We start from the raw sequence: 26,237 nt of genomic DNA, 5'->3' as shown, positions 1-26,237 counted from the left end.
ACTCCAGCCAGTCAGAACAGGGACCTTGGCCCTCCAGCTCTAGCGATGCCAGAGCCATCTATTCCAGGCACCGCCGTGTTTGAACAGGTTCTTTCTGCCCTTTCTTTGCAAAAAAGGCTTTAGTCTCTCACATCTGAAGTTAGATTTATTCAGCTCAGCTATCAAAGCTGCAGTTACAGATTTCTTCAGGTGGCTCTAAAGGTCAAACCCATGCCTCTTCTGCTCAGGTCACCCTTGCTGTTCTTGTACTGTAAATCAAGGTCAAGAAACTTAATTCCCTCTCATGAAAGAATGGAAAACAGTTAATTTCCCCACTGACAGCAATATTGTATATAGTGCAAATTGCAAAAGGTGGAATTTAGCCAGTTTGGCATCCGCTTCCCTTCCCACAGATCTCTTCCAGCAGTTAAAGGAAATATTCAATATCGTGTTACCTTCTTATACCACATAACTGAGGCCAATGTAAACAGAAATAAGCATTTTTCTTTGAACAAGAATGGTTTCAGTTTGTCAATGTTATATGAAAATACTTCCACATGCTAATTTGCGTGTTTTCTTATGTGGCCTTTTACCTACAGCAATTCAGTTTGCCCTTCATTATACATAAACAAGTAATGCATGGGAATTAAGCTCTCCCTCCCTCTGAAAGAAAATCAACCTGAACAATTACCAAGACCATACCAACCTCAAGAGTTTTCAAACTCACTATTTCATAATCTAAACTTATGTCAGGGTCCAACTCCACTTACTTTAGCTGTCAAAAAGAACAATTTGTTCCATCTTCTCTAGATAAGCCTTCCTCCCTGTATAATTATTGATTAGAGAAGAGAAATAGCTCAGAGACGATTTCTAGACAACTAAAGTTTATAAAAATAGGTTCCTGCTACAAAGCACACTGCCTGGAACTGCATACTATATGTGGTTTAGACTACAAAAACTCAGTTGGAAATGCGATAGACTTACAGATTGAGGATCTGCAGGGAAAACCAGTCACGTAGCAAAGGCGAAGGAGCAACACTAAATGCAGCACTGAATTTTTCAGCTGTGCAGACCTGCTCACTCCACAAATTGTGTATTTCATGGGCAAATCAAAATAGCTGTCCCAGCAACAGCGAAGCACACAAGCATGCAGTGACTAGTCTAGCCTACTAACAGAGGGGACCAGATACCAGTCAGGCATTGAGGATATCGGTAGATTCACTACTGCACTGCAGACTCAAACTCAAAGAGCTAAATCTTTCGAATTAGATTATGTGACAGTAACAAATTTGAACCTAGATTTATTGAAATCCAGCTAACATTAATGTATTGCCCTATCCAACTGCATCAAACGGGATAACAGCTTAAAATGTCTAATGAATGAACACTGAAAACATTATTTACAAAACAGAAGATGGTCAAGTGTTTCTTTGTGACAGAGACTGAAGGCCAGCATTGAAAAGCTCACCAAACAGTAGTCAGTACACAGAAGGGCCTGGACTCTACAACGAGATCAGGACAGACGAGGTCTCCACCCCACTCAGAATCTCCCTGACCACCACAAAGCTCCCAAGGGGAGCAAAGAGATCACTCCACAATGATCAGCATGAGATCTCACATCAAGTAACCTGATTTTACATATTCAACTCTACTCTCTGAAAAGCTGAGCTCAAGTTAATGTCGACCTCTTTCCAGGACACCGTTTGATGATGGAGAAAAAGAAAGTTAACTGCTGACAAGACTAGTCATTTGATCCTGTAGCATAATTTACAGCAAAATACATTAAATTTAGTGGAGGAAGGTAATAGATTCTACAGTCAATTTAGTAGCTGAAGAACACTGTTACACTTTTCCATTATAGCTATTTTTGCTGCAAGAACTTATTCCTAGCTCTTATAAAATTAGGTTCTTCCACTGATGAATTGGTTAAAAAGCTTTCTGCTCTATGACTATTTCTTAGTCATAATACATTAGAACAGTTAATAATGCTTCAGTAAGGAAAAAACTTGTTCTGTTGATATATCTGGGGTACTTTTCATACACACAGATGTGTATCATCACATGATCATCCATACACGTAAGATCCATGAGGAAGCATGAATGAGTTGTGTTTGAAGCGGAAGATTCATCTTCACAGCTCTGGTTACCATGCTGCACAAAGCATGCATGCAACCATCCCATGGTAGCTAATGGAACAAGGTCTCTGGTGCGTCCATTACACACCGTTGCCCCCGATGGTACCGGTCACGCTACCTCCAATATAAAATCGCCTCTCAGCAGAATGCAAGGGAGCACAGACTCAGCATGAGATGCAACCGTATCGTTAAGATTTGGTGTGCATGTTTTCATAGCATCTCAGAGCTTATTTCATATAGAATTCAGACAAATTAAGTAAATTAACAGTATTATTTCAAAGTGGACATAGAAATGTATGTAATAAAGCTATGCTAAACTATTTCCATTTCCCCTCCCCTGCAATAAAACATCATGACCTTAAAATGAACTTTATGCACAAGAATTTTTAAAGCATTGTACTGATCACAGAAAACAGCCAATTTTGGCTAAAAAAAAAAAAAAAAAAAAAAAAAAAAAAAAAAAAAAAAGGTGCCTCTCCTCTGTAGTTTAGAAAAATGATTTGCTCTATTTAGAATTATTGCAATTACTTAGGAGAATTTGTAATTACTTCTTTTGTTCTAATGTTCTTCTATTCCTTTTGATCATGTCATAGCAAAGTAATTTCTGATCAATAGATTACCCAAGAGGTCAAAAGAACCCAAAGCAAAGGGTTATGTAGACATATCACATACCCATTAATCCTGTAAAATTACTGCTTTTTTACTCACCAGCAGAGATAATACAGGAATAGGTAGATCAAAATTGAAAGAAATCATTAGTCCCTAGAGTTAATTGCTTTTCCATACTTTCTATCTGCTATTTTTTTCTTGCTACAGCTGACCACTGATGGCCTCATTATTTCGCATGATTAGAAATGGTATTTAATTTTATGAACATTTTAAATGTTTAAATTGTTAAATTTTAAGACTTTCACGGTTGCCCTTCTACTTTCCTTTAGAAAGGTTCTGAGACTAAGAATAAGATTTGCTCTTGCAAATAACTATCTAACTAGGGAAAAGTTCATGCCAGTTCATGAATGAGAAAGATGAGACAGGATAAATCCTGAAATTCCCAGACTGAAGTGTTATCTCTCTCTGAACTTCTTTTTATCTATGAAGAACATTATATACTTCTGAAATTGTTACCAACTTTCCAGGAAGCCCCACAATGCCAAATAAATTTTGACATTATGAAAAATATTAGTTCACAGCTGCAGAGAAGTAATAGCTGTAGCTATTTGTTTAAAAGAATGACCAAAAATGTGTCTTTTGGAAGAATACAGACCTAGCTCTGCTGTGTGCTGCACTCGGCACAGCCAACAGCCTGAATAATCCCACAGAAAACAGTGGGGCAGTTTACTGTTTCTTGAGCTAAGATCAGCATTTCCAGAGTGCCTAAGCCCTAAGAATGCTTCAGACAAGAAGATTCAGAGAAATTCCCGCAGGTGCCAAGATGCAGAGAACACACTTCAGGCAGAAATGCTGCAAAACAAATACTACATCAACCAGATACCACAGCAACCACAACACAGAGCACTTCAGGTGAGCTCTCTGAAGATACTTTCCTTCCCTTCTCACATTCAGTCATGACTCAGCATTACCCGGAAACATCAGACTGTGGAAGAGGGAAGAGACAAACCAACAAAAAGCAGCAGACCACAGTCAGCAGAACATGGAAAGCTGGATTTGTTAGGCCACCCTTGTTTCCTAGAGCAAAAACCTTCCCTAACAACTTTCACTAGCTTTTCTGTCCCTACCATATTCAATCCCCAAATCCAGACCACCTGAAAAGCAGAACACTGACAACAGCACTATTTTCTTCCACGTTATTTCAGGGCACAAACTATGATTAGCATAAAGCTATGCCCTCTCCTCTGTTTCTCCTAAGCAAAGAAATCTTCAGGACCACGTTTCATTTGTGCTTTATGTTGTATGCTATTTGTACAGCAAGAAGGATGGCTTACAGACAGCTGTACCTTAGCACAACCTAGAACATCCCTTGAGGGCAATGAAGTCACATCCATGCTGACAGTCTCTGTGTATTTCCCAGAATCTCTCCTTGCTATCCCCTCCAAGGAATTCACAAATTCTCTTACAACTGATTCAAAGGAAAAACCTACTAGCACATCTGAACAGAAGTACCAATGGATACAACCGCAGAAACATGCATAAAGTGTTGGGACCTCATACACGCAATAGATCTTTGCTTTGGAATAGCTCAGCTGTCACCTACTCCAGCACACATTGCCTATTCCACTGAGCCATTTAAATTCAAGTCCCACTTATCTGGGCTAACAACAGTCAGTAAATACATACTGCATAGACAGAAAATTCTTCTTTCTATTCTGAAATCATATTTCCCCTGCCATAAAACTTCCCTCAAGAAACTACCAATTTCCTTTCTTTTTCCTATTACCTGTAGTACCTTTCTACCCCTGAAAACCTCGTGTTTACTTCCTAGCGCAGCTTCCATGCAGAGGACACTGGGGTTCTGCTCCTATTTTAACAAGTACCTGAATTGCTGGCATGAAATTGAGGAGTGTGCTTCCAAGAGAGGCTTTCTGTTGTGATCCATGACGCACAACTCCGCTGAAATTAAACTCTTCCTTCAGAAACTGCAAGTTCTGCTTGAACGAGGACTACAAGAAATCCCCTGTTATATTAGACAGTACAACACAGGGCACATAGTATCTCCAGATAATTGCTGGGAGGACACAAATGAAGATTAATCTTTTTCCCTTTGATGTGAAGCAAACAACAGCTGGAGGTTTATACTGTCAGATTCACCAAGATGCTAAATGCTTAACACTAACACCAACTTCCACTCTTTAAGTGAAAGAGCACGTAGTCAGTATAGCACTAACAGATTTTTCACGATCTAGGGAGAGATGCAGTAATATCTCATGCTTCGCTCTTACTGTGGAAGTTTTTTTTTCCTTAAAACCCAACTGCAAGTGTCCCTGCTCCCAGCCCTTCCCACAGAATGGCCATGCTGCAGGAAATGGTTTGCTGCCTGTAGTTAGTTGAAGAAAAGAACACCTAAAATCAAAGGATTCATATGGGGACAGTAGCTAAACAACTACACATGGATTTTGATTACCATAGACATTTACTTTTATTAAAAACATCGTTCAAATTTGAACATGGACTGAACATCTCACACTGTGTTCAGTCAACAGCAGTGTTCTCACCTCCCGGGGGGCTATCTGCTAAGCTGTAACTCCATAGCGCACTGCATGGCAGAAGAATTTAACCACAAAATTATCTCATTCATCATCCTAATTATGCCTCAGAAGTTGCTGCATTAACATCGATATCTGCATCCAGCTCCAGGTGTCACTACAAATTCTCAGGCAATAAGCAGTGTCAGCATGTGAAAGACAGAACTGCCCAGGCAGAAAACAAGGGAATTTCACTTTTTTTTTTTTTTTCTTCCAAGATCCCAATTGGATGAAGAAATACGTTTATTTGACCCTTAAAGAACATCTCATATTGACAATCTACATTCTCATGAAGTGCAAAATGTTTCAGGCAATATTTTAAGAGTTATGTGAAAGGAGCAAAGAAAGATCCCTTACTGGGTATGCACTGTAGCAAGTATATTTACACAGCTAAAAGAATAAACAGAAAAGATATTCTGTAAGATGTGCCATGGAAACATAGTTATAATATGCTAAGATAAGGCTGGCTGCATCCAATGCACTAAAAGAAGTTGATGATGACTAGATCACGGAGTTCAGACTGCCCCCAGGGCTGGCAACCACCTATTGCCATCATAAAATAAAGACAACAATAAGAAAAGGTTCATAGCAAAGCTTGCTTTTAGAAAAGCTGTCCCATAAAGTTTGAAAGCATCCTCGACTCCAAATGCAAGTCTGTGGTTTTAGCGTATTTTGCCTTAATAGTGTTGCAACATGGACACTGGCATAGAAAACCAGTTATTGAAAATGAACTTATCAGGTATCTTATCAAGAAATAGCTATGAGTGACCACAAGGAGATTAAACATCGACCCACGTTCTTCAATGACTTAACTGTTTATTCATATAGTTTGAACAAGACCAGTGTAAAATCCTGCAGTTCCTTACTGTGCAGCTACAACTGCCTGAAGCAGAAAAAAAGGACATTGGAACCAGTAAAAAAATATTGATTATTGTAAATAGGAAAATATATCTCTCTCCCATAGATTAAATAAGTTCTTTGATTCATATCTTCAAGAGACCATTTATACTTAAGGGCAATAGACTTCCCACTGAATTTATACGAAAATCCTCAGAAGGGAAGCTTTGTTGATTAAACATTCAATTGCCATTGAATATCACTACTGCCTTATTATCTAGTGGTGTTGCTTGAGAATGAATCAATTCCAGCCTGCTACTAGACCCTGTAAATCTTTGAGTGAATTTGCTATTCCATACTTGTGCAAATGACTAATTCACTCAACAGTAACACTTCTTTGCCCACTATAATAAAGCACACACCATAACCAATTTAATCAAAACTGGCATGCCTTTCAGGTTCTAAAGTGAATGGGGAAGCTACAGGCAAATGATTGGAAATTGAAACAGCATCTTTTTATTTATATACTCTGTTCAGTTTTGTTTACTTTTGGATGTTTCATTACAATTTAGAACTTCACTTGAAAAGTGATTTGAACTGTGACTATACTTGATAGAGACAAGTTGGAAATATCACAACCCATCAAATAATCTATAAAAAGACATACCTAGGAAAGACCTCTCAAATGTGGTATTGTCCCACTGGTTAAACTACTACAAATCTTGAATGTATTTATAGTACCACAAAGTACTGCAGAGTTAATTTGGGGTTTTGTTTAGTTCTGCTCATTCTTATTTAACAAAAGCTAAACCCAACAGCATTTTGTTTGGGGAATGACTGTCTACATGGAGCTAAAAATATTGTGTTGATATTAAAATGTGCAGAATAAATAACCTACAGAAGCCAAACAGAACCACAGGCATATTTATTATCTAATTTCATGGTATACAAAACACTGCACATTAAGTAGCAAAGATGACTACGAAGAGGGCAATCAGTGATGTTAATTTAAGGGGAAAAACTGGTCTGTTCACAGGCTTGCACCAGATGACAAAAAAAAAAAAAAAAAGATGTTACATTAGAAAGATTTATTTTCAAAATAAAATATATAAATGCATTTTGAGAAGATGGAAAAGACAGGATGGGAAAAAACACTTCCAGGTTAATAAAAATATGCATTGACTTGATTTTATTCTTATGAAAGCTAAAATAACGCTTCATCTTAATTTCATTCTGTGCCCTCTTCTCAATTACGAAGGAATTCCTCCTTTTTCCACCCATGGCTATATTACTGCCCCCTGTACTTTATAAAGAAAAGATAATTTAGAAAGTTATTTTTAAGAATAGCTTGCAAGTTTTCTTAGATCCCTCTTTTATCCACCTGGAATACTACCTACCATACTTGATTTGACAAAGGGATATAAAGGAAGAAAAAAAGGATGGTGACATTATCCTGGTCCATATTTTTGAATAGCAACACAACCAAGTAAATTATTTGCAATGTTTTATGTGTGAGCTACTCTTGATAGAGCAACACAATACTTCCATCTGAGCAGTAGTTTCTGCTACTCATTGCTTTTCCCACATTAATGTTTCATGATATTTTTAAAAAGCAGTAAAATAAGAGACCAAAGAGTCATTTCAGGCCTCATTTTTGATTCATCGTGTGTAGTTTAACAAATAACGTGTCTTTGTTTGGTTTTATTATAGTACTGTGTGACCTGCAGAATCTCCAGAGACCAGCTAAGAAAAAAGATGAACGTCATCCTATTAGTGCGAGAAGTCAATAATAATAGTTACAATATGCAGTCCTTCGCAAGACTTCTATTTTCATAAAGCATTAATTCATACCAAATCTTAGAGAAGAGAACACAAACACATCCTTAACTTTCCCCAGTCAAAAAAAAAGCGAAAGAATACTATATTTCATTCAGCACCAAGGCCAAAAGTCTCGTTGTTACATGTAAATACATGAAATGCAAATGTAAGCAGCATCTGTATTACAATGTAGGGTTGTGTCAGGGCTGGTGGTTGGGTTCCCCCATCTCCCCCCTTCAAACAATTCTTATCTATAAATTCATAATTATTAGGAATAGCATCCACATTTTACACCATCTAGAAATGCTACACTCAGAAAACCTGCACAAATGGAAAACAGAGATAAGAGCTGAGTGTTTTGACTGGAAATCAGGCTTCAGTCTGCAAGCTTTTCTGACATTCCTGTTTTCTTCGGCTTCTTTACTTCTGCAAGAAGAAAAACTTCGCCATAAATTGGGGCAATAGCAAAGCTAGCAAAACCCTAAGAATAAAGAGGTTCTTAAAGATCTGAACGCCAGTTTCCAACTACTGGATGATCACTGCATGGCAAACTGCACGTTTGTACCAGAGGAACAACGCGATGCCCCCATGACCAGTTGGAACCCTGCTGTGTTAGATGAAGGCTAGCATATTTGTGACATTCTAATGATAAAATATACAAAAGTCAATGTGTTAACCAGATGCATATCATGAGAATAACTTGCAAATGACTAACAGTGATTATTTTTTTTTTACTATATTTAAATTATTTTTGAAATGTGCACTAATATTGCAACTTGGTTTAAAAAAGAAAGTGTAAATATTGTATTTGAGCAAAACTAACAGAAGAACACATTTCTCAGAGTTCTGTAATAATGAAAAATCATCCTGTCCTTATGAAATAAACTGCACAGGAGAAAACATGGAAAACTGCAGAAAAAAAATACTGTGCCAAATGCTCTACTACCAGGGGCTGTGAAGTCACTCACTCAGGACTGCTCTGTTTATTCCCCTAATTATTACTCTTCCATACCCTGTTCTGTTCATAACCAGAGTACACATAACCTGTTTCATTATTCATTGGTTGCTATGACACTATATGAGCAAGCTGACAGAGGCCTTTTTCTTTGCTGAACACAGAGTTAGAGCATTCCCAGTCCTGTGATAGAGAAGCTGCAAAAGTGCTCCAGGAGCAGCTTTCATCCTTTGGATCCGCCTGGAGAACAAGCCAGAATGCTGCTCAAATGCTGTAACAAAGGCAGCAAACATACCTTTCAAACCAAGCACAGAGGGAGCTTCAGCAGCCTCCAAAGAACAGGCTCTGAAAACCATCGCAGGAATGCTGCAAGTGGTACTGTTAACCACCCAAGTGCTGTGCACAGAGCTAGCACGCTCTCTAGTCCAGAAGAGGGATGTAGAGGGATGTAAGGCAGTATGAGCACTCTCGTCTTGAGGTAATCAACATAAACAAACTCATCCCTACCAGTTTCAAAAAACAATGTAAAAGGAAAAGAATTCCTTAGATGTTACCTGAAGCAGAGATGAGTCACCAAAATAAACACAAACCAACCCAAAGAGAAAAAATCCCAATTGGTTTCTCAGTAATAGTACAAAATCCCAATGGAAAGGGTGGGAAGAACTGGAGTCTGGGACTAAAAGACCCAGTTTTCACATCCATGTTTAGAAATGCTATTTGATTTATCTCACTTGAAAGGGAAAGTCTCCAAAGTGCATCATTAAGGGCAGGTTGTAAGCCAGCAAGAGAAAGTGTGGAAATAAACAAAGAACATACTAGTTGGAGTACCTGCAAGCTAACTAAACCTTTTGGGATAAGCATTTGGGCTGTGGAAGCTGTTCTCTATAAATTTTAGTGGAAAATAATAAAGAAAAAGAAAAAAGCTTGCTTTATAGCGTAGTGTGATGCAAAATGTTTTTTGTTTTTTGTTTTTTTTCCCTCCACATTTACTTTAACAGCATAATTGAGAATGAACATATTCATTATACCACGAGCACCCAGTTGGTTTACGATAGAATTCAGGGACCATTTTGCCTACTCACAAGAACTGAAGGAGTCAGGTGAAGCGCACGTTGTGGCTCTATACAAGAAAGCAGGCGTTGCTTGCTTTCCCTGCACACCTCTCATTCCTCACTCCACTGGCTGCAAAAAGTGTAAACATCCAGAAACAGCCTGGCAGCATAGAGCAGGTGACAGGCCGATATTCAGAGAACATCACTCATCTCTTAAAAAGCACAGAATTTAAAACAAACTGCATCACGTCTCTCACTAAGAGCATGCAGCAAAGCAAAATCCTGCCCATGGAACCACACAGAAGCAGCAGGACCAAGTAGGAAGCACGACGAGCAGGGACCCCGTGATCTTTCCTGAGTGATGTCTTTCCCCTACAGCTAGAGCCTTCTTCCTTTCTGGCACCCCATTTTGAGGCAACTTGTGATTCGAAGCCAGCTTGTGAAGTAAGACAGGTTTATACCACCCCCCAAAAAATCCAGAGCTTACCACCATGGAGCCCAGTCTCACCCCGCAGAAGATCTTTAAGAACTGAAGGCCCAGTTTTGATCCCTTTACTTTCAACTTCATTCACAAGACACCCCACTGATTTCAATGAGGAAAAAAAGTTGCAAATGTGTTTGAAGCCATAATTAAAGGGATTAGAGTCTGATGCATATTGATCCCAAGAGCCCTTTGATTATAGAACAAATCACAAATACTGTATAACAAATTAAGAAGGAAGGTCTTTTCACCAAGTCATTGATACATTAGACATATCTGGATTGTCTGCACTTCAAAATATTTACATGCCTTGCCTGTAAGAATTTCAAATGAAGTATTAACAAGCTATCAAAGCCATCACTGTCTTTTACAAAAACATTTTTCAAAAGCTAAATTGGGCCAGTGCTCCGTGAATCTGCCAGATCTACTTCAAAATGGAACAACACTGTTGAACTCCATATACAGGGATTTCTTATATTCAGGATATGCAAGGTATGTACATACATAAATACAGGATATGTACTAATAATACACAATGTTTTTGCAGTAAATTTATTTGCACTCTCAAAGCACATTGCATCTTATTTCAAGTAGACAACTTAAAATGGCAAACATTTTCATGAGTCACTCTTCCAAATGTATTTCAAAAAGAGCTAACATGATGAAAATCCTTTTTAGAGTAGAATTTTTATAAAAGACTTAGCAAATGCATTTAAATTCTCATCAGCAATATATACACCTGAAACAAACCTAAGCCTTGGACTTGGTAACTTCCCTCAGTTGCTGGCACAATATTTTGTATGAGAGGTTTTGAGTTACAACAAAAATGCACAAAGCACACAGAGTGAGTTTTGTCCTCTTATCAGCTATGTTCAGATGCATCGGTGATCCTTTTTTAAATCCATCATCTCTTCAGAAGTGGATACCATGCTGAGAAACCAATGTTGTCCATCAAACAAACAGCAAGCATCTTGTTCTCACCATGTGGATCAAACCATGAACTGCCCTTCTAGTCTTAATAACACAATAATAAAAAGCTTTTGCATAAATCCCAGTCTTAATGCCTTTGCCCACTGTTTCACAACACAATTTACTTTTTCCGGGATACAAAAGTCCACTGGGATGAGTTAGAAGTGACAACTCTTGTGCAAAATACTTTATTGCCTTTTTTTTTTTTCCCCTCAATAAAAAGGGATTCTATTGCTGCCTGAAAGGAGTTGGCAATTCAACTGATAGCCTGGTTAGGCTACAGGCATCTTAAGAACAAGGTAACAGCACAAAGTCTAGGTAGGCTGTCTCACACAGTGGTCTTTTGCAGAAACATGGGAAACATTTGAGACTAGGACAGACATAAAGCAATGCTTTCTGGTACACTTCCACCCTCCAACAACCTTCGTCCCAAAGAGCAATATCACTATGGCCTATTTTCCTTGCAATTACAATGCATTTGCTAAACCAAAGGGTGGCTGGAACTGATGAAACAACAAGGCTTTCTAACACATTACTAGCAACAAGACATAACACACTGGTGTTTCAGCTGACCAGGTCGTCAAATGCATGGTTTATATGCAGATTTACAGTGAAGATAATAATTAAAAGTCAATTTTTTTTTTTCCCTAAGGTTTTAAAATTCAGATTTCTCTTTAATCTTAAGAAGGCATGAAATACACAAAAGCTCTCGCATCACACTGACCTGCTTTACAAGGAGGGTATAAGTCAGCCCCAGGAGACTTCAGGCACCTACCCTAACTGTCTGTGGGAACAGGTCACAGAAAGAAGCCCTGAAGCTCCCTTGGCTGTGCACAAGGCAGGTTCTTCTTGAAAAGTGAAGACAAAATGCACCTTCATAATCTGACTGCAAAGAGAAACATTAACTAGAGAAAGGTGAATAAAGCCCATTATGTTTTTTAATTAGCTTTCCTGCTTTTCAGTGAATGTTGGTACTCATGAATAGCAATCAATACTGCATTCTAGTGGTTTGTTATGTAAATAAAGCACTTATTCAGCAGTATTATCTCATTCAAAAGTTAACACCCTTAACGAAAACTTGACAAAGTATCTGTTCGCACCTCCTCTAAAGGAGAAGGAACCAAGTAACAAGTGAAAATTCTGCCAGTCGCACAGAGGTATCTGATGAGACGCAGGAATGCTTCCCCCATATGACTGGCACGCTCTGAAGCACAAGCTGAACACCAAAACAGGGAAACCTCAATCTAATTCCTGCTACAAACACTGGAATAGACAAGATGGGCCACGAGTCCTTAGCTGTTTCACACTTGTTCTATAAGGAGAGAATAACAGCTGCTCGGGCTGCCAGCTCGTAACTCGCACAGGCACACAGGGCACGATTTCAATAGAGGCAGAAGCGCAACGCCAAATTTTACATTTCCATGCTATTTTCACTGATATGTGGAAGTGTAACATAAGCAATTACATGCTTAACATAATGTACATAGCAATCCATAAGCAACATTAAATTGACCCTAAGACACCGCAGTCAGGAGCTGATGAGACCTTATTATAAACTAACCCCATTAAAAGCATTCTTTATTTCTCTCCTGTTCAGCTGAAGTCCACAGCGTTAATTGAAGACGTTCACCTCCAGAAGCAGTCAGATATTTTACTTCTACTACAGAGGTTTCACGTCATACACACACCTAGACATACGGCAAATATTACTGGTAAATCCTCTCCACCACTTCTGCAAATGCAAAGGATCATAATCCCACATGGTTTGCTGGGTTTTTAGACATACCACCTACTATATTCCTATTTCAGGCCACACAGCATGTGGAACATTGTTTTCTGTAAAGGCTATGAAGTGTGGCTAACAACACAATTTCTCCTTCTACATGTATTAGCATTCTGAATGGATATATGCAAACTTGCACATTAACAGATCTCTGTACATAGGGGCTGATCCTCTAGTTAGTAGAAAGATCCACTGATTTCAGGGGGAGCTAATGTAACACCTAAGTACCATGAGAATAATACTTTCCACTTCCAAGAGGAAAGCAAACACTATTTCCACCACCACCCCCTGCCTTGATCCAAAATACGTATTGCATTGAAACTCTCCCAATCCAAAAGTCTCTTGAGATAAACAGAGCAGCAAGTTTCCAGGGTCACGTTCTTCACAGAACCTGTTCAGACACAAAGGCAGACAACTCTGCTCCCTTTCTGCAGCTCAGTGACCATGCCCACTCTCCATCAAACACCTTTTACGAGAAAATACTGGTGTAAACACCTGACCCAGCAGCTCTTGGGGAATTTGACCGACCGATGTTTATGAGGACTATAAGGGAACTCATTATCCTCTCAAGGTTGGTCCAGCTGCTGTTCTGAGACGTGCACCATGGCAAGCACACGTAGTGCCTTCCACCTGAAGGACTGAAGCCACCCTCAGAGCATTCCTAAGTAGAAAACAATGCCCTACATGCTCCTGTCACCTTGCTCCCTACATAAGGGACTTCTTGCACAGGTGGTAGTGCCATACAGCAACAATACAAAACAATTCACAATTAGCAGCCCACTGAAGTTGTTCCACTAAATATTCCTAGCATGCATTTCCCTTCCCCCCCATCCGGTCATCAAATTTCTCCTCCTGCACATGCAACAATAGCCAAGATAGATGACTGTACATTATACACACAAAAAAAACAGCAAACAGCTCCTTTTACATGGATTATAGCCAGCTTTCTCCAGGTCCCAGATGATTTGGCTCTCCTGTACAATATTTGGCCTACACTTTCCTCTCTTGTTCAACATGGTCATTACACTCATTGCAGCAGAGAAGTTAAAAGGTCAAAAATGTATTCCACGATGATTATAATTTGTATCAGCGGAATTAAATACATGGAATACTAGTTAGGTCTCTAACGTGGAGTCAGCCTAAAAGAACCAGGACAGACAAATCTGTAAAAAGATATCCAAGAAACATTTTGCAAGGATGAACTCAAAATTTCAAGAATCCTCTCCAACAGAAATCTCTTCATAGAAGGTATTTCAAAATGATAACAGGTCAACAAAGATGTATTTGGAATAGCTACTGTGAAAGAGTTCCTCATACACAGGCTTACTCTATTCAGAAGCCTTTATATTGTTCAGTTTCAAATATTTCCAAAGTAGGTTAAGTTCAACTATGTGTGGGTCTAGCTCTTACCGCACATTCAAAAAAAAGTTTAAGCTGCTATTACTGCATTTTAAAATTTGTCTCCTAGTAAATTACACTACATCCTAAGGAATATATGCCCTTTGGCACTAGGAAACTAAAGATGCAAGCTTTCATTTTCTGGAGTGTAATTTTGGTGCTAGAAAATAAGTAAATATTCCACTGAAGTCATGATGCAATTGCCTTTTTCAGGATCATTCCAAGACAGTAGTTCCCAAATAAAGGCAACTTTTAGTTGCACAATCAACTCAGGTTCTCAGAAAACTGCACAATTTAATCTTTCATCCTTGGTACTGTCCATTGTTTATCTTATGACATCAGTCTTCCCTCACTAAACACTTGTGTGCATACTGTAAGTGTCCTAACTCCCCCACAAGCCAGTGACGTGTTCTGCAGACGCTAACACAGACCACAGGCACACATGTGGACATCACATTTTCCTCCTTGCTCCTTTAGCCAGCAGGCACTTTGCATGCCAAAAGATGCTCCCGTGCAGAAAGGAAAGGTACACAATGAGACACTGGTACTGCAGCATAGCTGTGTTTGAGGGAAAGTATCCTTTGAAAAACAAAAGAGCCAGAAAGAGGTCTTTGTAACATTATACAAGTTGATCACACGTGTGTCACCTGTGTCCTAATGCATCTGGTATGTGGCTAACTGATCAGAAAACAAAGCTAGTCAAGGGATGAAATGGGGTGTTAAGCACAGAATCTGAAAACTGCAGAAATGCAACCAGCGGCAGCCCCAGATTCTGTTTCTATTGCCTAATGAAACATGCCACCACTGTTTTAGCTCAACTGCTCAGAATACAGTGGGGTTTGATATCTTTTGAAGCAAGTTTCATAAGAAAAGGAATACATATGCACCTAAAAGCTCCATACTTGTCTGATCATCTGATCAGGTGTTTTGGCAAATGCTCAGTCCAGAACCAAGACAAATTACACAGAGCAAGTTTTCAGAAGCTTCTGACAAATACATAAAAATAATAAATAATAATAATAAAAAAAATGTATATCCATTCATATCCTTAAAAGTACACAGCCTTATCTTGTTTAAAGCTGCACTGCTGACTTAGGCTGCCTGAAATGTTATCCCTGTATTCTGCAGGTGCACTTGCCCAATCTGTTAATGAAAACACAAACACCACCCAGTGGATTTAGGAGGCTTTGAGTATTGAAACCTTCAAGAATTTTTAAACATTTGGGAGAAACAGAGAATAATTTAAATTTGCAACTTGAAGTGATCACTATTTATTTACTAAGACCGACATGTAGCATCTTGAAATATTTTATATTCAGACTTACACAGAGAAAATTCAAGTTCTAAAAGAAGAGATTCATACTGAGCAAAATACGTTCTACTATTAAAAAGTAAAATAATCAATGAACAAATTGACACTTTTTGAGGCCATGCTGTTTCCACCAGAAGTATTCCTTCAGTTATTTTTGTTAATCTTCAGAAGTGGCTCCAATACTTTTGAATTGTTAGTCTCTACAAATTTAGAGATGGACAGCTGAATGGTAATATAAGCCTGCTGAAAATAGGCTTTTTTTTGTCAGTCTTTGAAAGTAGTCTGCAGACCCCACAAAGACTACAGTTATATAATTACTGCAGAGGAGAGAGGGGGAAAAAGGAAAAAAAGAAACAGCTTCCCAAAATAAGCCTTGAACTATTATCCTTCAAATTAGTCACAAGAACTAATTGTCTCACCTTGCACATTTAACTTCAGCAAAGCATAATAATTGTACTTTGTCTCTCCATTTTATGCATCTGTACTGTTTATACTGTTTTTGAGGAAGAAAGAGATGGAAGCAAACCACAGTATCCAGTGCCTTTTTCCATTTATGCCACCTACTCTACAGTGTATGAATCCACCTTAGTTGGATTTGTAGGCTGCTGTCATAATGCAGACTTATATGCAGCTCAGCATATATCACATTAGTTAAAATGTCTCTTGGTTTTATTTCTCAACATGAATTTAAAGTTCTGTTAACCAAGATCTTAAAATATCATTTTTTTTTTATATTTTTTTTATTTTTTTGCTAAGATTGACAACAATGGCAAATGCCATCTGTTCAACTCTGGATCAGAAATTTTAAAAGCAGCTTTCAAAAAGAAATGGGGAAAAAGCCCTTCAAATATTATTGCCAAGCAGTTACCTCAGAATTGTCTCAAATATTATTACCAATGTATTGTGCTATATTTACCTCTGCTAGTAACTTCCGTGAATAACTCCAGAACAGACTGTAGAAAAAGCCAATATCCATCACACAGAAAACCATGAGTGAGATCTCACAGACTTAAAATTTGTTCCACCAACTCATATTTTGGAAGTTCCACTTATAACTAAGAGATTCAACCCAAATAAGTACTGCTATTTTGCAACACAGCATAGACCAGACAGAGTGATGTTCTCCAGCTACACTCAAATTTTTATTGTATTTCACAAAACCAGGTGTAAGAAGAAGAGAAAAAAAAAAAATCAGAAAAGTGAAGAAAACATTAATTACTTTATTTGGGTTTGTAAGCTTTTGTGATACATCTACATTCCCTTTTCATTTCTCCTTCAGATATGACAAGCAGAGCTTACCTTTTAAGAATTAAAAGCTACCAGTTTCTTAGTCTCTATTTCAGAAGCCAGGGCTTTGGAGGGTTGGGGGGGGGGGGGGAGGAACACATGCACGTTAAAGTCTATAAAAATGTCGTGAATCATTAAATACTTTAAAGTTGATAATGGCCAAAAATATAGGCAGCAGTTACATAAACACACACACAGTATTTTTGTGTTCACATTTCAATGAGTAAAGAATCTACTAAAGTCAAAAAACAATAATCAAGAGATCAATCTCTAAGTAGAATCTAATCTCTCTCACTTCACTTACTCTTGTCTGCTATCCATCAGATGGGGGAATGAATGCTAGAAGACACCACCATAGTTTTAATATTCACTTCATTTTAGTCATCATACAGTAAATACAGGAAAGTAGCAGTAGGGTATACAAAGTGTCTGCTTTTCTAATAACTAGTAAGAATGACAAGTGCCATCTGTATTTGGGATACCCAACTTCAAATGATTAGTCTGATTAGATACAGCAACAAATCTATTTGACAAAATGAGTACAGTTAAGAACTTGTGACACTACAGCATTGCTTATCACAATATTTAACTAGGGATGAACGGAATCAGAGGCACAGAATGGGAGGCAGTCAAAAAAAAAAAAAAGATGTCTTTTTTACAAGCGTTTTGAAAGTCAATATAGTGAAGAACTAACATACTTAGATCTGTAGAATAGCCCATCTTGGTCAACACTTCACTTAATAGTTTTAAGTTGTATGAAAAGCACTTTGAAAATAATTAAATACACACACAAGAATTGTTATATTGATTCAATGAACGAAAGTATACCGTAAGAAGCCATAAGGTGAAAGATTAAATCAAATATTTCCCCCTTAGGATGAAGGCAGCTATTAGTGGAAGAACATTAAAAGCTTTGAAAGAACCATTTACATTTGCCCTAAAACACACAAAGGATGAAACTGATTCTATCGAGATAGAATTCCAAATCTTGCATTGATTTAACCAGGCTGAAGATTTCACCTATGAAGACCAAACATCTAAATAACAGTATTAACTGTGAGGACTGCTATTCCACACAGGGCCATCTTTATAATCAATCCTGAGAGAAGTCACATTAAAATGAATGGAAATGCCTCACATGCTTCTCATATCTGATTCCAAAAAAATGCCTTAAGATAATAGACAAAATTCTCTTCCATAGTCCAATAGTCCTAAATGGTACATTGCTCAACTTGCACTCAAGCTGAATGATTGATCTTGAGGATATTCAGTACCATACACACACACAGAAAAAAATAATTTTACAGTACATTTCATTGCTGCCATGCTGGAACATCCTATATAAACCTTAACTACATCAAAAAGCCAAAAGCAGGGATATTTTTTCATCAAATAGAACTAAAAGACAGGTACACAAACCAATGAGTTCTTAAAAGACAGCTGGAAGAATCATGCATCTCCCACTTTCCCCCCCCCCATGGGGGGGAACAAATCCCATTTAGGTTCAATATGTTTTTAACATTGAACTTTTTTTTTTTTTTTTTTTTTTTTTAAGATGCCGTTTAATGAGAATTACAAATGCCAAATTGCCCGATATATTTATATACATTTATCTACATTTCTCTGATGAGAGCATTTGTGCTGTTTTTTTAATCAAGTTGCTTGTAGTTTTGATGCCATCTTTTAACAACTTGAATCGTAACAATTGTAACAATTCACTCTTAATAACTCAACAGCTGTGAGCAGCCACTGTATTCATTTTTACTGGAATACATATGGCAACAAAATAGAAAGTTATTTAGAGTGCACTACCCTACAATACACTCTAGAAATCTACACTTAAATCTTTTACATGTTTCTATTCCCCTCATTAATCTAGTCTATCCAGCAAATGCACAGTTCGTGGAAGAAAGCAAAACACTCAAGCATCACAGGCATCTTGTAGTCATCAGCTGGAAGCCCCACAGCAAACGTGCAGAATTCCGTCCAACTGGGTATAGTTGTTACCATACTTCAATACCATGATTAATATAAAGCTAATAACAACACAGAAGTTTTCATTCTCTACAGTTTCACAGTCACTAAGAAGCCAGACTACATGAACAGAGTTCATGAAGATGTAAACATGGAAACAAAGGCTCACTGTTGCTTACTTCCAACAATGGGGGTTACTGAAGAAGTAACTGCATTCAAGCATCCTATTCACCGGTTTTGGCTCGCTCTGATCCTACACTGCATGCCCACAAGACACGTGGAGTGCAAAGCAAATGATCAACTTTTCTTTCAGGTTTATATCATTTCTGATACCCCAATGGCTGAGTGTGTAAGAGCACATACATGTGTGCAACATTAGCTCTGCTTAAAACAAATACAGAGGATATGCATGCTTTCGTGTACACGTGTGTTTTCTGAGTACTATGTAAATCATACACCAGACATCCTGTTTTTACCATTCTGCAAAAAGTAACATGGAGTACAGGGCTGTGTATGCTGCTGTGGAAAGTGAAGTGACAGACAAGTAACCCAGCCTCTACATACAGTGACAGATATAGCAACTCTTCAAATCAGGACACAAGTGTCTCTTGCAAAATTCCTTCTGTTATATTTTTACAAGCACCCTTTCTGAATCATGACAACTTTCCTATTTCAAAAATAATCATAACATACTTAAGCTCTTATATAAAAGAGTAAGGAGATCAAACCACAAATTAGTCAGAATATATTCCTTTTGATATAACAAACGGCTTTCTCAAGTTTGACATTAAGTTTCCTCTTCCCACCTCTAGTTCTTTTCAAAGTGTCTTCCCTTTCTACCCTTACTACTCTGACTCACATTCTTCAAACTATAACAGGATTTGCCCATTTGCTGAAGTTGAACAGACCTAGCAAGTACAGTAATTTTCTAAGTCATCACTACCTGTTCACCAGGCTTTTTGGCAAAGACCACAGGAACAGCAAGGCTATAGGAGAACCTGGAAGAGGTGAAGCTAGCTCCCTGTCTTTGACAATGGTCAACAGCAAGTGCCTATGAAAGAGAAAAGACACACAGTACTGCTCCTGAACAGTCCCATGGCCTCCACCAGTAGGCTGCATAAGACTGCTTCAGCAACTGGTTGTGCCTTTTGTATTTCACACACCTTAGATATCTTTCTGTCTTTCATGAAGCTATACAATTATTTGGCGAATCCATCTGAATATTTAGCAGCTACCACCTCTCCAGAAACATCAACCAGTTTCTACCATATTGAAGAGTTTGGAGGTTAGCTGAATGAAGTTGCTTGCTTGTTTGGCATCAAAGATACGAACACCCTCTGTAATCGATTCAAGCACGTGTTGTTAGTTATGATTCATTGGATTACTCAAGAAAAGGCAGAAGAGGAGATGCAACTCTGCACAGTTGTTGAAAACTATGCCCCCTGAAGCCAGGCAAGGCTTATCTAGAAGAATACTCAAATGAGAGTGCAAATATCCCCAAGGGGGTTGGCTGCAGCAGCTGCCACTCAAGGAGGGCTGCCAGCCTGCAGATCTCTAGAGAGACCGAGGAGTAGTGCGAGGTGCCTGGAGCACTTCAGGTGTTGAAATGTTTTGTTAGGTGGCTGCATTGCCTCCATCTCCAGTACCCAAACTGATTGGAGGGTTTTATGGGTAGTCAAACTTGTGTGGAGCGTGGAGGTCATTGCATCCATTTTCCTCCCAACAAAGAGGTTTGATCAACTATAACTGCTAATATTGTTCCAAATGGTCCTTAAATCTCTCCAGTTAAAGGCTCTGTAATATCCCACCAGTTTTCCCTGAAGTCTAACCTAACTCTGTCTTGTTCTCTTTACTTTTTGTCCTACACACAACAAGCACAGAGAACATGATTTCCTCTTATATAAAGCAGCTTTTTACATACCTGAAGCCTGTCTGCACATTCCTCAATTCTTTTTCATTCAGCTAAACAGAATTCCTTCAGCATGTCAGGTCACTTTTTCTAGACTTAGCCTTGCAGTTTTCTGTTGAAATCTCCTCCGCTGGTTCAGATTCTATTCAAACAGCGATACCCAAACTAAATATTTCTAGGGCTAAATCTTGAATAAGGAGCATATCTTCTAACTCCGTTACCATCCTCTAAAGTATCCTGTTAAAACTGATGGTGCCTTCTGGTTGTGTTTGAATATTTTACTTATTTTTTAGATAAATCAAACAAGCCAAGACATTTCAGAGACTGAGAAGATGCCGTTTGAGCATGATCACTGGAAAAGCCAGAGGTAAGACCACTTGGTATGTATCCCCTACCCAACGAACCCAGCAGCTGCTATTTTCAGACTGCTCTTTATGAGCAGCATGCTGAAGTAGAGTCTCGGAGAACAGCTCCACTTCGTTTACACTGCTCTCCACAGACAAACAAACCATAAATTTGAGTCAGGCCAAATCTCACTGCTATTCAGTTTTACCACTTGTCTTTTAAAATTACACTATTGCAACAGTAAGTAACATCAATCACGTTATGAAAGTTAGGACTCAATTATTTGCCATTCTTGCTAAAAAAAGGTTACAGACAACAGAACTACACTTGACATTAGCAATTAGCTTGCTATAGAAACAATGCATTTTGTCTTTCATTTTCCCATTACTTATTTCACAGTAGGGAAGCTCTCTGTACTAAATGAAGTGCTAGATACACCACTCAGACACTCTATAGGAGCCAGGCAAGCTATTTTCTGCCTTCTAATACAGCCTTCTTGGAAACCAAAGAAATAAGTAAATCATTTTGAGGCAACTAAGCCAACACTAGGACCAAAAGAAGGCCAATAGTATATATATGAAGGGAGGATAGGAAATGTATTTGAAGCTGGAATAAGACCTTTGAAATTACTTTCCCCAAACATCCCATCAATCTGACACAGGAAATTACATTAAAAAAAGCATATGAGAAATTTTACACTTTTTTACTAGACATTAAATAACAGCTTCATGAATTTTTATTTTCAGAGCCCTAAGAATAACATGTTTCATAAAAAAAAAAATAAAAAAAAGAACTATAACTACATAGAACTAGTAATTTGCGCTCTGCCTTTTCATTGCCTAATGGATGCCCAGGAACACCACATCATCAATACATTCCTCCAGTTAAACTGTAAACAATCAAAACAGGACGACAATGCCTCTGACAACCTCTAATCAGCTCCTCCAAATCTATAAAAGGCACAGAAAGAAAACCGAGGCCGCTTTCAAACGTGCAATTTGGCCACGACAGGGGCTGTCCAGGTACAGACACTGCCTTTGAACTCTGAGGGCTGTCACTTCAAGAAAAGCCAAGTGACAAAACCATGACTCCACACTGCTCTGAGGCCATTTAATGTTTGCTGACAAAGGACATACTTTCTCAGGGATTTTTGAAGTGACACATACTTTGCTTACAATTGAAATATGCTTTGAAAACTCTGAAGCTTCTAGGTTCTCAGCTTTGTTAGTCTTCCAAATAACGCAATTAAAAATGGTAACAATATGATTATGGCTGACAAACACTCTTTGTCTTGATAATGACAACTTAAATATAGTTGTCAGTCATCTATGCTGAAATACCTAACTACTAAAGCAGTTATCAAATACTCCAATCTTTGTCTTTTGAGACCTCTGAATCATTTCATTATCTTGACACCCAGGCTTCAATCAGATGAATCTTTTATCCTAGGAGACAAAAGAGTCAGTTTTCATGAGTACTTTTTCAATCAAAACACTTAAAAAAAAAAAAAAAAAGTATTCCTATCTCCATTTATTGATTTGAAAATGGAAATGTGAAATCATATACATCTGTGGCAGGGTTTCTTGGTGAGCTACAGAAAGCAAGGTTTCTTCATCTCCCATCTTCTGGCCTAAACAGTGTGCCAAACATTATTACTTCAGTGTTTTGGATGACGATGAAAAGGAAGATATTACTTTTTGTATCTCTCTCCTTTGAGCTGATGAAGTATTTCATTATTATTTACTGTGGGAAAAAAAAAAAGAAAAAAAGAAAAAAAAAAGATTTGCCAGTACCCATGGTATTAAGAAGAAAAAATCAGACATTAGGATCTGTCTAGCATGCTCTCAAAGATTTTCTCTTAATTTCTTCCCCTCAAGGCTTTAAGCTTTCTTTTAAGCAGAGTAAGCTGTCTCTGTCTCCGTGGGTTAGTTGTTTTTCTACTGCTGATAGTCATATCAGCTGTATTCACATAATAGATTTGCCAAGTGGGACTGAATATTCCATTGATTTGGAAATGTCCTGAATGACTAAGGCTTCAAGTTTTGCCCATGTAATTAATTTAATTGGTATCAAATATTCTTAGTTACTCTGATCATTGAGATACTTTCTGCTGTACTTAAAAATCAAGATTAAAATGATGTTTATGTTAATGATGAAGTTCAAATAAAGTCAGACTTGAAAGGCCAACTAATTGGGTCTTACAAGTGTGGATATGTCAACCTTTTCAGGACTTCACTGAACAGTTTAATAAGGTACTAGGTAATAGGTAAACACTAGGATGAGGCAGTAAGTCATTTAAGAGATCAGCCTTATGCACAGACCTGCAGAGAGACAGAAAGGAAGGAAAATGCAGCAGGTAGTAGCTCTCCCTGCCTGCAACCTATGAATTCTGAAAGTGCTGTAAAAAATAACGAAGTCCTGCCTTTCAGCAGATTCTGTTTTACATATGAGAGTCTGTCCACAATCCCCAGACAGCATTAATGCAATTCCAATAATCCAGGAAGTGTGTCTCTGTATTACCAAACAAAGCTGTCTGAAAATATTTTAAAGAAATCATTTTTTCCTGCCTAAAACAGTGATTTTATTGAACTTATGGTACAGATCCCAGGGTCAACAACCTGCCAGAAAGCTAACAGTGCTACAAATTGCACGTGAATATTTAATACACAGGTTAAGATCCCTAACTGAGTGCCTACTAACCATTCTGGCACTCTCTCTTATATTTCCACACAAAATTTCAGTCTTGTTTTTTCCTCCTAATGGGGAATATATATATATATATTTAAATACACAGTCTAGATTATTTTTGTGTGTGAAATAAATTATTATTTTTCATTGAGCAAGAGTGGTGAATGGTGAGAACCCTTCTCCAGGTCCCCATGATCTTGCTCCCCAGCCTCAAAAACAGCAGGGGAGGAATTAAGGGGGGCAGCAGGGACGCCTGTTGGGTTTGGGTTTGTTTTAAAATCAAGCAGTAGCAGCGACAGGGAGATGGGAGAAGACTTGCAGTCATTACCTGGGATCATCCATCCACCCCCTGAAGCAGGATGCTGGAGGCACCACTGTGCTCATCGCACCCCACCGCCGACCAGAACGCAACGCCTCCAAGCTACAAGTCAGCTGCAGTTACAGCACCAAGTTATTCAGCCTCGTGAAATACCCACAAAATGCCTAGGGAATTAACATTTTCCTCCTACAGCAAAATAACACAGAGCAAGCAGAAGGCAGCATCACCTCATCGATGCGAACTCTTTTTCCTATACAGTACTGACAAGGTGGGAGAAGGAGTCCACAGGTGCAAACAGATCAGACATCGACTGCACACAGCGCTAAGGTGTGTCAGTTCGCCTATTAACCCCGCAGTACAGGCTGAGGATACTTGACTACAAACAAAAACAAGAAATGAAAGGGGAAACGGATGTAAAATAATAAGGGAAAACTTAAAACGCTTAAATACCAATACCCTTCAAACGTCGGTTTCTGAAGACCGATTTCGGAATTGCTATCGGAATTGCTCTTTGCAGCCCTCCAGTGGTCAAACACAAGGTAAAACCCAAGCCAATAAACAAACAAACAAACCACTAACAGCAACCAACCCAACTCGGATGTGCCTGCCGGACTACCTGCAACTTCGGCAGACGCCGCCCCGAGCTGCGGGCACGGTCCGTGGGGGCGGTGAGGGCCGGGGCGCTGCCCCCCAGCAGCTCCGTGCTCGGCAGCGGGGCAGGGGCAGGGGCAGGGGCAGGGGCAGGGGCAGGGGCAGGGGCAGGCGGCTCTCCGAGCTGGGATGCGCGCGGTGGTTGTAAGAGGGCAAACAAGGCAAAAGGGGAAGGAAAAAAAAAAAAGCAAGAAAAAAAAAAAAAAAGCCACACGACGGCACCGGGTACGAAGTTTTCCCGATACACGCGAGGAGGAGAAGGAGCCGACAACTCGCGGACGGCAGCAGGAGGGGACGGGGTGCCGGGGCTGGGCAGCAGGAGCGCAGCTCTCCAACTCCGCCTCGGGGCTCGGCCCGGAGCCGCGGGGCCACAGGAGGACACCGAGGGGGCTGCGGGCTGCCGGGGGCAGCGCTTCCCCAGGCACGGCTTGGGCTGGATGCTCGGGGATGCTCGGCTCCAGCGGCACCCCCGCTCCCCTGTTCCGTCCCGTCCCGTCCCGTGCCGTGCCCCCCAGGGAAAGTTGCAGGCGAGGAGCTGCCCCCCCCCCCCACACACACACCCCCTCCCCGCTACCTGCCTTTGGCGGCGAGCGGGCTGCACAGCCCCGGCAGCAGCAGCAGCAGCAGCAGCGGCGGCAGCGGCAGCAGCGCCGCCGGTCCCCAGCAGCGCCGCCGCATCCCCGCCGCGGCGCCGGCCCTGCCCGCGTCCTGCCCGCCCTGCGCGGCGGCTCCCGGCTGCGGCTGGGGCTGGGGCTGGGGCCGGGGCTGCCGCCGCCGCTCCCTCATCCGCCCTCACTCACGGCCGGTACCGGGGCGGCTCCGGCCCCCGCCCCGGGACCGCGGCGACGTCACGGGGAGGGGAGCGGTGAATATTCATGAGCGGGGGGCGAGGGGGGGCTCCGGGCTCGGCCGCCCAGGGGGCAGCGCCGCCGCCCGCCCGGCCCCGAGGATGGGAAGGGAAGGGAAGGGAAGGGAAGGGAAGGGAAGGGAAGGGAAGGGAAGGGAAGGGAAGGGAAGGGAAGGGAAGGGAAGGGAAGGGAAGGGAAGGGAAGGGAAGGGAAGGGAAGGGAAGGGAAGGGAAGGGAAGGGAAGGGGCAGCACCTGGGCACGGAGCCGCAGCGGGGGCAGCCGGGGGGGAGGAGGTG

The 26,237-nt window shown here is 39.9% G+C and overlaps 1 protein-coding gene across 1 annotated transcript in view; it reads right to left on the bottom strand.

The window, feature by feature from the left end:
- Window positions 1-25,923, bottom strand: part of CLSTN2 (calsyntenin 2) — a 348,562-nt gene extending 322,639 nt beyond the window's left edge. Inside the window, exon 1 of the mRNA XM_038183935.2 lies at window positions 25,671-25,923. Within this exon, the coding sequence (XP_038039863.2) occupies window positions 25,671-25,878 (208 nt within the window). The 5' untranslated portion in view covers window positions 25,879-25,923. The remainder of the gene's footprint in view (window positions 1-25,670) is intronic.
- Between the last annotated feature and the right edge of the window lie 314 nt (window positions 25,924-26,237).

Source organism: Anas platyrhynchos, chromosome 9 (assembly GCF_047663525.1).
Source record: "Anas platyrhynchos isolate ZD024472 breed Pekin duck chromosome 9, IASCAAS_PekinDuck_T2T, whole genome shotgun sequence".
In the NCBI taxonomy this organism is placed as follows: domain Eukaryota; kingdom Metazoa; phylum Chordata; class Aves; order Anseriformes; family Anatidae; genus Anas; species Anas platyrhynchos.
The sequence above is the reverse complement of the archived record's forward strand: the minus strand, read 5'-3'. Positions and strand labels throughout refer to the sequence as shown.